The sequence below is a fragment of the Neoarius graeffei genome, chromosome 2 (assembly GCF_027579695.1).
Source record: "Neoarius graeffei isolate fNeoGra1 chromosome 2, fNeoGra1.pri, whole genome shotgun sequence".
NCBI classification, from domain to species: domain Eukaryota; kingdom Metazoa; phylum Chordata; class Actinopteri; order Siluriformes; family Ariidae; genus Neoarius; species Neoarius graeffei.
In genome coordinates, this window is record NC_083570.1 from 105,731,963 (window position 1) to 105,744,222 (window position 12,260).

Below are 12,260 nucleotides of genomic sequence, written 5' to 3' on the forward strand. Positions count from 1 at the left end.
AAGTGAATCACCCTTAAATTAATCTGTAGTGTTCCTCCACAGAGCAGGCCATTCAACTAAATGAATGCAGCAGACGCATGATTCCTCAAATGCAACACTTTATTAAGAATTCATTTCAATATAAAAATATATTTAAAACATGCAACTGTAGTAGGGCTGTGCAATTAATCGAATTTTGATCACGATTTCGATTTTTGTGTCAAACGATCTCAAAATTCATATAATCGAGTTGAAACGATTATTTTGCCATTTGTCGGGGACGCGCTCACGCAATACGTTTCCTTCCCGCGGGCCCATGCGCAGACTTGCCGACAACACTGACGCGGCGGAAGCAGTGTGTGCGTCTCTATGGCTCTCCACTCACGCAGCTGAAAGGAGGAGAGATTGTGAATTGTTTGGCGCGAGGTAGGCTCGCAAGATGACAGAAGGAGGGCAGAATCGGTTGGTTCGACAAAAAGGGACGAAAAACGTCTGTAATATGGGATCACTTGGGATTCGAAGAATCCGACGTGGAACAGAAGCGCATCGTGTGTAAGATTTGCAATAAGGTAGTATCTGCGCCTCTTGACAACGCTACAAACCTCTTCAACCACCTGAAACTGAGCCATAAAGTTATTCACGACGAAACAATAAAAAACAAACAAAAAGATAAAGCCGATGCCGCCACAACCAGCAAGACAACGCAGCCATCCATTTCAGCCACTCTCTACAACGCCACGAGTTCGGAGAGGCACAACGCACTCGCAGCATCCATCGCATATTATTTAGCCAAAGACATGCAGCCTGTGTACATTTGTTTTTCTCCGTCTTATGTCAAAAGAATATTTTTATTTTGTTTTATACATCGCAAACTTAAGTTTTTCTAGACTATATTTATTTTCAGTTTGAAAGAAAGGTGAACATAAATGATCAATAACAAAGGTTTTTTTTTTTGTTTTAAAGAGAAATGCAGAATAAATGCATTGTTTCAAAAAATCGTTTGAATAATCGTGATTTCAATATTGACTGAAATAATCGTGATTATTATTTTTTCCATAATCAAGCAGCCCTAACTGTAGCTCCAGTATAGACCCTTTTCACTCACGTGACCTTCGTAAACGCGACCGCCATTTTGGACATGAAGAAATAACGGTTTACGGCACAGACCCTTTCGGTTCTCGCTCATCTAGCTGCTACAATGACTGCTTAGACTGCAACAATAATACCTAACACACATTTAAGTATCCGTCGTAAAGACGTGAAACTCGTCGAGTGACGAGTGTGTTCATTGATAAGCTAACGCAATCTAAAAGTAGACATACCATCACACTGCCCTGGCGCTGTGTACAGTTTACCTTCTATGGCTTGTGCACTCACTATTTGCCATTACTTTCTCCAACCCAGTGTTCGAACTATGCCGATATTTTCGGGGGGTCCCTTTTTTTCCCTTGGGGGGGGGGGGGCTTGCGCTTGTCTCAGAGCGCGGATCTCCAAACACATGAGAAGCCTATCTTACGCACATCACGCGGACTCCACACACGCATTGCGTCTGAAGTCATAACTCATCAGGGGAAATCGTGTCCGCATTGGCATGTTCAAAACACAACCTCGCGTCAACAATGATACCACATGCAAGAAAAAAAAACCAGTCAGGCTACTCAACACATCTGATCCACAGCAGCACCAAAGCATCACTGGAAATCATGTCAACAACCAATCTTCCATTTCAACACGCGTCAACAAACCACAAACATGAACGAATCGGTCAGGCTACCGATTCCAAACCCACAGCAGACGAATAATTAAATGCATCTTACCTTAAAGCAGAATCGACCACAAAGGAAGTGTGTTGGCACTGTTGGCACATTTCCTTTCTACTAGTTTGTGTCCCCAACCTGGCAGCAGCAGTCGTTGTCATATCGGTTTATTTTATCTTTGATGTAAACACAACACTTCGGATATGCAAATGCTTCCCGTTACACACGATTGCTATGTCAATAAACATCATTTTGCCAGTATTTTAGAGACCATCCATCTTCTCCGTCGGTCAGCATCTGTCGGGATCCGATAAAATGATAAATCTTGCCTTGTGTGTTGATGGTTACTACATCCAGGTGCACAACAATATAATGGCATGATGGAAGTCTTGCTGAAAGTAAAAACTTCCTTTGATGGCTATATTCCTTTCGATGCTTCGCCGTCGTTCCTCGTTGTTGGCTGTGGTAGACTACTGGTAGTTCATGTCCAAAATGGCGGCCGCGTTTGTCGTGACGTCACGTGAAAAGGGTCCATAACTTGTATGAACTGGGCCTCAAGAGGCAGCAGTGTAGCAATGCGACATAGGCTCAGTCCCCCTAACCCCACAAATAATCACAGCACTCTACAGCAAAAGCCAAATAAAAAAAAATACAAACCCAAATAATAAATGCACACTCAATAAAACCTGTTACAAAAGACACGCAAATGAAAATAACCCACAGCCAGCAAAAAACAAGATATGCATGTAAGCCAGTACACTTGCCTCTCCCTTAGCTGTAATTACCCAAGCCAGTACTGAGAGGTTACAATGCAATATCAAAAAATAAATAAATAAATAAACCCGCAAATTATCCAAAATCAAAATGGACTTATCGGACAACACCATACAAACAAACCAACACTCAAGCACAGCACAGTTAATGCAAGACACCAGTGTTGTGCAAGTTCACACTTTTTTTGAACGAGTTCAAGTTCAGTTCAAATATGTTAAAAGTGAACTGGTCACGTTCATAGTTCAGTTTTAATTCTGAACTAGTTCAAAGTTCAGTTCATCTTACTTTTAGGGGGGATATGAAAATAAAGACTAAAATCATATGCTACATTCTAGCTCAAAACTACTCACATATTATAGATATTATATTCTATCACACAAAATGGAAGTTATTGTACATACTACAACCCCGATTCCAAAAAAGTTGGGACAAAGTACAAGTTGTAAATAAAAACGGAATGCAATGATGTGGAAGTTTCAAAATTCCATATTTTATTCAGAATAGAACATAGATGACAGATCAAATGTTTAAACTGAGAAAATGCATCATTTAAAGAGAAAAATTAGGTGATTTTAAATTTCATGACAACACCACATCTCAAAAAAGTTGGGACAAGGCCATGTTTCCCACTGTGAGACATCCCCTTTTCTCTTTACAACAGTCTGTAAACGTCTGGGGACTGAGGAGACAAGTTGCTCAAGTTTAGGGAGAGGAATGTTAACCCATTCTTGTCTAATGTAGGATTCTAGTTGCTCAACTGTCTTAGGTCTTTTTTGTCGTATCTTCCGTTTTATGATGCGCCAAATGTTTTCTATGGGTGAAAGATCTGGACTGCAGGCTGGCCAGTTCAGTACCCGGACCCTTCTTCTACGCAGCCATGATGCTGTAATTGATGCAGTATGTGGTCTGGCATTGTCATGTTGGAAAATGCAAGGTCTTCCCTGAAAGAGACGTCGTCTGGATGGGAGCATATGTTGCTCTAGAACCTGGATATACCTTTCAGCATTGATAGTGTCTTTCCAGATGTGTAAGCTGCCCATGCCACACGCACTAATGCAACCCCATACCATCAGAGATGCAGGCTTCTGAACTGAGCGCTGATAACAACTTGGGTCGTCCTTCTCCTCTTTAGTCCGAATGACACGGCGTCCCTGATTTCCATAAAGAACTTCAAATTTTGATTCGTCTGACCACAGAACAGTTTTCCACTTTGCCACAGTCCATTTTAAATGAGCCTTGGCCCAGAGAAGACGTCTGTGCTTCTGGATCATGTTTAGATACGGCTTCTTCTTTGAACTATAGAGTTTTAGCTGGCAACGGCGGATGGCACGGTGAATTGTGTTCACAGATAATGTTCTCTGGAAATATTCCTGAGCCCATTTTGTGATTTCCAATACAGAAGGATGCCTGTATGTGATGCAGTGCTGTCTAAGGGCCCGAAGATCACGGGCACCCAGTATGGTTTTCCGGCCTTGACCCTTACGCACAGAGATTCTTCCAGATTCTCTGAATCTTTTGATGATATTATGCGCTGTAGATGATGATATGTTCAAACTCTTTGCAATTTTACACTGTCGAACTCCTTTCTGATATTGCTCCACTATTTGTCGGCGCAGAATTAGGGGGATTGGTGATCCTCTTCCCATCTTTACTTCTGAGAGCCGCTGCCACTCCAAGATGCTCTTTTTATACCCAGTCATGTTAATGACCTATTGCCAATTGACCTAATGAGTTGCAATTTGGTCCTCCAGCTGTTCCTTTAACTTTTCCAGCCTCTTATTGCCCCTGTCCCAACTTTTTTGAGATGTGTTGCTGTCATGAAATTTCAAATGAGCCAATATTTGGCATGAAATTTCAAAATGTCTCACTTTCTACATTTGATATGTTGCCTATGTTCTATTGTGAATACAATATCAGTTTTTGAGATTTGTAAATTATTGCATTCCGTTTTTATTTACAATTTGTACTTTGTCCCAACTTTTTTGGAATTGAGGTTGTATTTAATGAAAAAAATCTCTCTCTCCTCTCTCTCTCTCTGAGCAGCAGTCTGAACAGCGTGAACAGCAGCGATTCCCGTTCAAGCAGCTCTCATTCTCACTCTCCCACATCACATTTCCGTTACCGAGGCTCCGCCCTCCCACAGCAAGGCTCCGTCCGCCTTCCCAGTGTCTCCTCCCACGACTCGGGCTTCACCTCTCAGGACACCTGTCAGTCAAAGAGCCCCTCCCCTATGCCTCCAGACGGGAGCGTACAGGTACGCTCATACACATGCATGCTCAGTGACATTGAAACACACTTAATGCTGAACACCAGATAACTAGTGCAGTCTTTACAGACCTCCACCTTTTTCTCTGTCTTATACAAGAAAAGACTGAACACTTCACGAAGTGGCTGTGACATTTACTCACGTTCTTCTGAATGCGTGTCTTATTGCAGCTCTTCCTCATGCATATTGCATCAGGCGTCGAGAGCCTGTCACTGCACGCAGTAATGAATATGCATTATTACCAAACCCTGCCTGCTCACGCTGCCATGGGAACTGTCTCCTGTTGCTAGGGAGCGTTCACTATTACATTAGGAAGCCATGCAGCTGGAGACACTTACATCTTTTTCATCGACATCCAAGCAGCCTTTTTAAAAACCGGCTCGCAATCTGAGAGGTTACATAATGGGACACGGGCGAGTCAGAATATTAGGGATGTGGGGATTTCAATATCCGGATATCATCTTAACATTTGTTTATTTAATCACATTCAAACAATGGCATGTGTAAGGTGGAGCAAATCTATCTATCTGTCTGTCTGTCTGTGTCTGTCTTCAACTTGATCTATCTATCTATCTATCTATCTATCTATCTATCTATCTATCTATCTATCTATCTATCTATCTATCTATCTACCTACCTACCTACCTACAGTGGTGCTTGAAAGTTTGTGAACCCTTTAGAATTGTCTATATTTCTGCATAAATATGACCTAAAACATCATCAGATTTTCACACAAGTCCTAAAAGTAGATAAAGAGAACCCAGTTAAACAAATGAGACAAAAATATTATACTTGCTCATTTATTGATTGAGGAAAATGATCCAATATTACTTATCTGTGAGTAGCAAAAGTATGTGAACCTTTGCTTTCAGTATCTGGTGTGACCCCCTTGTGCAGCAATAACTGCAACTAAACGTTTGCGGTAACTGTTGATCAGTCCTGCACACCGGCTTGGAGGAATTTTAGCCCATTCCTCCGTACAGAACAGCTTCAACTCTGGGATGTTGGTGGGTTTCCTCACATGAACTGCTCGCTTCAGGTCCTTCCACAACATTTCCATTGGATTAAGGTCAGGACTTTGACTTGGCCATTCCAAAACTTTAACTTTATTCTTCTTTAACCATTCTTTGGTAGAACGACTTGTGTGCTTAGGGTCGTTGTCTTGCTACATGACCCACCTTCTCTTGAGATACAGTTCATGGACAGATGTCCTGACATTTTCCTTTAGAATTCGCTGGTATAATTCAGAATTCATTGTTCCATCAATGATGGCAAGCCGTCCTGGCCCAGATGGAGCAAAACAGGCCCAAACCATGATACTACCGCCACCATGTTTCACAGATGGGATAAGGTTCTTATGCTGGAATGCAGTGTTTTCCTTTCTCCAAACATAACGCTTCTCATTTAAACCAAAAAGTTCTATTTTGGTCTCATCCGTCTACAAAACATTTTTCCAATAGCCTTCTGGCTTGTCCACGTGATCTTTAGAAAACTGCAGATGAGCAGCAATGTTCTTTTTGGAGAGCAGTGGCTTTCTCCTTGCAACCCTGCCATGCACACCATTGTTGTTCAGTGTTCTCCTGATGGTGGACTCATGAACATTAACATTAGCCAATGTGAGAGAGGCCTTCAGTTGCTTAGAAGTTACCCTGGGGTCCTTTGTGACCTCGCTGACTATTACACACCTTGCTCTTGGAGTGATCTTTGTTGGTCGACCACTCGTGGGGAGGGTAACAGTGGTCTTGAATTTCCTCCATTTGTACACAATCTGTCTGACTGTGGATTGGTGGAGTTCAAACTCTTTAGAGATGGTTTTGTAACCTTTTCTAGCCTGATGAGCATCAACAATGCTTTTTCTGAGGTCCTCAGAAATCTCCTTTGTTTGTGCCATGATACACTTCCACAAACATGTGTTGTGAAGATCAGACTTTGATAGATCCCTGTTCTTTAAATAAAACAGGGTGCCCACTCACACCTGATTGTCATCCCATTGATTGAAAACACCTGACTCTAATTTCACCTTCAAATTAACTGCTAATCCTAGAGGTTCACATACTTTTGCCACTCACAGATATGTAATATTGGATCATTTTCCTCAATAAATAAATGAGCAAGTATAATATTTTTGTTTCATTTGTTTAACTGGGTTCTCTTTATCTACTTTTAGGACTTGTGTGAAAATCTGATGATGTTTTAGGCCACATTTATGCAGAAATATAGAAAATTCTAAAGGGTTCACAAACTTTCAAGCACCACTGTATCTATCTATGTCTGTCTTCAACTTGAATTATCTATCTATCTATCTATCTATCTATCTATCTATCTATCTATCTATCTATCTGTCTTCAACTTGATCTATCTGTCTGTCTGTCTTCAACTTGATCTATCTGTCTGTCTGTCTTCAACTTGAGTCTGTCTGTCTGTCTGTCTGTCTGTCTTCAACTTGATCTATCTGTCTGTCTGTCTTCAACTTGAATTATCTATCTATCTATCTATCTATCTATCTATCTATCTATCTATCTATCTATCTATCTATAACTTGAATTATCTGTCTGTCTGTCTGTCTGTCTGTCTGTCTGTCTGTCTTCAACTTGATCTATCTGTCTGTCTGTCTTCAACTTGAATTATCTATCTATCTATCTATCTATCTATCGATCTATCGATCTATCGATCGATCTATCTTCAACTTGAATTATCTATCTATCTATCTATCTATCTATCTATCTATCTATCTTCAACTTGAATTATCTATCTGTCTGTCTGTCTTCAACTTGAATTATCTGTCTGTCTGTCTGTCTCTGTCTTCAACTTGAATTATCTATCTATCTATCTATCTATCTATCTATCTATCTATCTATCTATCTATCTATCTATCTATCTATCTATCTATCTATCTATCTTCAACTTGAATTATCTATCTGTCTGTCTGTCTGTCTGTCTGTCTGTCTTCAACTTGAATTATCTGTCTGTCTGTCTTCAACTTGATCTATCTGTCTGTCTGTCTTCAACTTGAATTATCTATCTATCTATCTATCTATCTATCTATCTATCTATCTATCTATCTATCTATCTATCTATCTATCTATCTATCTATCTATAACTTGAATTATCTATCTATCTATGTTCATCTTGACCGTCTAGCTATCTATCTGTCTGTCTGTCTTCAACTTGAATTATCTATCTGTCTGTCTGTCTTCAACTTGAATTATCTGTCTGTCTGTCTCTGTCTTCAACTTGAATTATCTATCTATCTATCTATCTATCTATCTATCTATCTATCTATCTATCTATCTATCTATCTATCTATCTATCTATCTTCAACTTGAATTATCTATCTATCTGTCTGTCTGTCTGTCTGTCTGTCTGTCTGTCTGTCTGTCTTCAACTTGAATTATCTGTCTGTCTGTCTTCAACTTGATCTATCTGTCTGTCTGTCTTCAACTTGAATTATCTATCTATCTATCTATCTATCTATCTATCTATCTATCTATCTATCTATCTATCTATCTATCTATCTATCTATCTATCTATAACTTGAATTATCTATCTATCTATGTTCATCTTGACCGTCTAGCTATCTATCTGTCTGTCTGTCTTCAACTTGAATTATCTATCTATCTATCTATCTATCTATCTATCTATCTGTCTGTCTGTCTGTCTGTCTGTCTGTCTGTCTGTCTGTCTGTCTATCTTCAGCTTGACTTCAGTTTCCTTCTCTGACATTTGACTCAGTTATATGAATTTTGCTTATGTATTTCATTAGCCGTGTGTTATGTCTTTTTTTTTTTTTTTAAACTTAACTTGGGTTGCCATGGTGATGAAACGATGCACGTCAATGTATGAGAACCGGCTTTTGACGTGGAAAAGTGCGCAAGGTTTTCAGATTAAGCTGCAGCACTGCTGTAGTGGAACAGCACAAACTGATGAGTCATTCTCTCTCTCACTCACACACACACACACACACACACACACACACACACACACACACACACACACACACACACAGATAAGCACAAAGCACATCCTTCAAACCTTTGAATGTCTCTTCTTAGCATTCTGACATCTGAGATAGGCTCTCTCTCTCTCTCTCTCTCTCTCTCTCTCTCTCTCTCTCTCTCTGTCTCTCTCTCTCTGTGTGTTCTGCTCTGATCTGATGTGGCGCTTTAGTAATTAGTTATTAATGTTTGGAACTCATGGCTTTGGCTCTCACATCCCGCTGCTCAGTGCATCCTTCTCATTTCTTTTGCAGAGCGCTAATGTTTTCCTTTGTGTGTGTGTTTGTGTGTTTTGTTGTCCTCCCTGTGTCCGTTTATGTACACGCACGCTCTGCATGGCTTTGCGTGTGTGTTCAGTGCTCTGACTCATCCTGCCCTGATGAATCAGCTCAGCCAATCACAGACAGCCTCACTCCCACATTACCTGACTCCAACACCAACACTGAAGACAAGGTGACACACACACACACACACACACACACACACACACACACACACACACACTTTCACCCAAAGGAAAGAGGTACCCTAAACAAGATCTCTAACACACAGCAGTTGCCCTGTTGTCTTTTATATTTGCCTCCATTTCATCATCATCATCATTTTAGCTTCGTGTTGCACATTTCATATGATTTCTCATTCATTCTGTCTGTCTTTTTTTTTTATTTTAATTTTTTATTTACTTCACCCGTTCAGTTGGTAAACAGCAGCTCGTCACAGTTTAATTCAGTGGACCCTTCCCTCTTCATCATTCCATCATCTCCACCTTCCTCATCACACACTCCTGGCCCTGCATGGGCGTGGTCTCAGCCTGGCTCCTCCCCAGAGGTGGATTTCGAGTCATCTTTTCCTGTGGGTCCCGGCACCTTTCCCCTCTCACACAGAGTGCCCAGCTGGAAGGTCAGTTCCACTCGTCTCTCACCTGTTCTCTGTCCATCCATCACACCATCACTGCTTATCCTTGCTTCGGTTCGAATGTTATTATTTTTTTTTTACTCCTGCACTTTTCCACACACACAGTGTGAATAAATAACATTGAGAAAGACAGATTTCTTTCCGTGCCTGTGCTTGTTTAGGACTGGGCCCGGCCGGGTCCGTATGACCAGCCGATGGTGAACACACTGAGGAGGGTGAAGGAGAGAGCGAGGGAGAACAATGAGTGCAGCAGCTCCAGAGATGAAGCTCAGAAAGCCAGCTTCAACTCCAGCACTCTCAGTAAACCCAGGGTGAGCAACACAGCACAAACTTTATGATTATTTATGATCACAAGTACAGTACAGAGTCCTGCTTTCTTCACCTACTGTATTCCAGCATGTTATGATCTGATCAGGAGCCATGGAAAAAGGGCGGGGTTCAAAGCCACACCTTACCACTCTATAACGATTAAAGTCATCTTTAAAGCTTCGTTCTCACGCGACATTTCAATACCACGTTATTCTTGGTGCTTGTGCGACCGCTCTGTAGTGTCTCGTCTCGTCTTCTTCCGCTTTATCCGGGACCGGGTCGCGGAGGCAGCAGTCTAAGCAGGGAAGCCCAAACTTCCCTCTCCCCAGACACCTCGGCCAGCTCCTCGGGAAGAACACCGAGGCGTTCCCAGGCCAGCCGAGAGACATGGGTCCCTCCAGCGTGTCCTGGGTCTTCCCCGGGGCCTCCTCCCGGGGGGACATGCCTGGAACACCTCCCCAGGGAGGCGTCCAGGAGGCATCCGAAAAAGATGCCCGAGCCACCTCAGCTGATTCCTCTCGATGTGGAGCAGCAGCGGCTCTACTCCGAGCTCCTCCCGAGTGACTGTGCTTCTCACCCTATCTCTAAGGGAGCGCCCAGCCACCCTGCGAAGGAAACTCATTTCAGCCGCTTGTATCCGCGATCTTGTCCTTTCGGTCATTACCCAAAGCTCATGACCATAGGACCTATGGTCATGGTCATGAGCTCTGTAGTGTGTGCTGTAAAATTTCTACACATCACTGCAGGTTTCCAAGGCCAGAGTTCACAAGCAAACGGCGCCTGTAGACCGCGTATTCCCATCCTCACTGCACAGTGACTAATCCCGAGCTGGTTTACACTTAAATTTGATGTTTGGTTTCTGAAAGGTTTACGTTTTGTTATTTCACTGTAAAACATTTCCTTTAGATTTCACAGTAAATTTCTGTCCGTTTACATTTTAAAATATGGTTCAGGCCGTTGCTGAGGCAACATTTCCCCCTGAAGGTCACTGCCGGGAGACACTCTCGCATTCCTTCTCTGACTTTCCGCGGTCGCCATTTTTACTCCCAGTGTGACAAGCGGGTGCGTGACCAGCGCCTTCATGGCTGCAGGAGCGGACAGCTGCTTGCTTGCGCTGGATTACCTCCTCCCCCCCTTACCCCCTACCCCTGATTCCCCCCCCTCAAGTCCCGTGTTTAAAGTGTACTTGTGTTGTTGTGTGCTTATGTGCAAAGGTTTTTTTAAATGTTCCCACACTGTACTCCTGACAGGAGCATAGTGGGGGTGTTCTTTTTTTTTTTTCCTTATCTCTCCTCATGTTGTGTTTCCTTTTTATCTTTATCCCTGTCTTCCTGTCCTGTCTACCCGATGTCAATTGTATGTTGTATATGTACGGACAGGTTGACGGCTAATTTCGCTGGTACATGTGACTAGTGACAATAAAGGGCATCATCATCAAAAGTGTCAAACTGTCTTTAAGTCCACATCGGTACATACAGTACTGTTGTTTTTCCACTAGCACTCATTTAGCGATTATTATTATTATTATCATCATCTCATCCGCCGTCATGTGTCGTCCGTCGTCATCCACATTTCACGAAAATCAATTCTTTTCTCAATTCTTCACTGATTTTTATTCTTTTTGGCAGGAAGGTAGGTCTGCCTGGGGTGCATATACTAGTGCATCACAAAAAATTAGAATATTGTGAAAAAGTTCAATATTTTCCATCAGTTATTTAAGAAAGTGAAAATGTTACACATTATAGACTCATTACACATAAACTAAAATGTTTCAAGCATTTTTCTATTTTAATTTTAATCAGTATGGCATACAGTACAAAAACATAAAAAAAAAATCTCAAAATATTAGAATATTTCATTTCGAGTTTGAGTAAAACAGTATGAACACAGTGTATCTCTTGGTCTAGTTCAGTACACACAACCACAATCATGGGGAAGACTGCTGACTTGACTGTTGTCCAGAAGATGATCACTGATGCCCTCCACAAGGAGGGTAAGCCATAAAAGGTCATTGCTGAAAAGGGTGGCTGGAAAAGGTGCACAAGCAACCGGGATGGACGCAGTCTTGAGAGGATTGTCAAAAGTTGATTCAAGAACTTGGGAGAGCTTCACAAGGAGTGGACTGAGGCTGGTGTCAGTGTATCAAGACCCATCACGAACAGACATCTTCAAGAAAGGGGATACAACTTTCACATTCCTAATATCAAGCGACTCCTGAGCCAGAGACAATGTCAGAAGTGTCTTATCTGGGCTAAGGAGAGAAAG

The 12,260-nt window shown here is 41.8% G+C and overlaps 1 protein-coding gene across 2 annotated transcripts in view; it reads left to right on the top strand.

Moving 5' to 3' along the window:
* The window catches only part of LOC132882088 (protein MTSS 1-like), a 115,221-nt gene that overhangs the window by 87,431 nt on the left and 15,530 nt on the right, over nt 1-12,260 (top strand). The window contains exons 10-13 of one of the 2 annotated variants that reach the window (XM_060915320.1): nt 4,554-4,764; nt 9,129-9,224; nt 9,468-9,671; nt 9,848-9,997. In XM_060915320.1, the coding sequence (XP_060771303.1) occupies nt 4,554-4,764; nt 9,129-9,224; nt 9,468-9,671; nt 9,848-9,997 (661 nt within the window). The remainder of the gene's footprint in view (nt 1-4,553; nt 4,765-9,128; nt 9,225-9,467; nt 9,672-9,847; nt 9,998-12,260) is intronic. The other variant, XM_060915321.1, reaches the window with a different exon arrangement.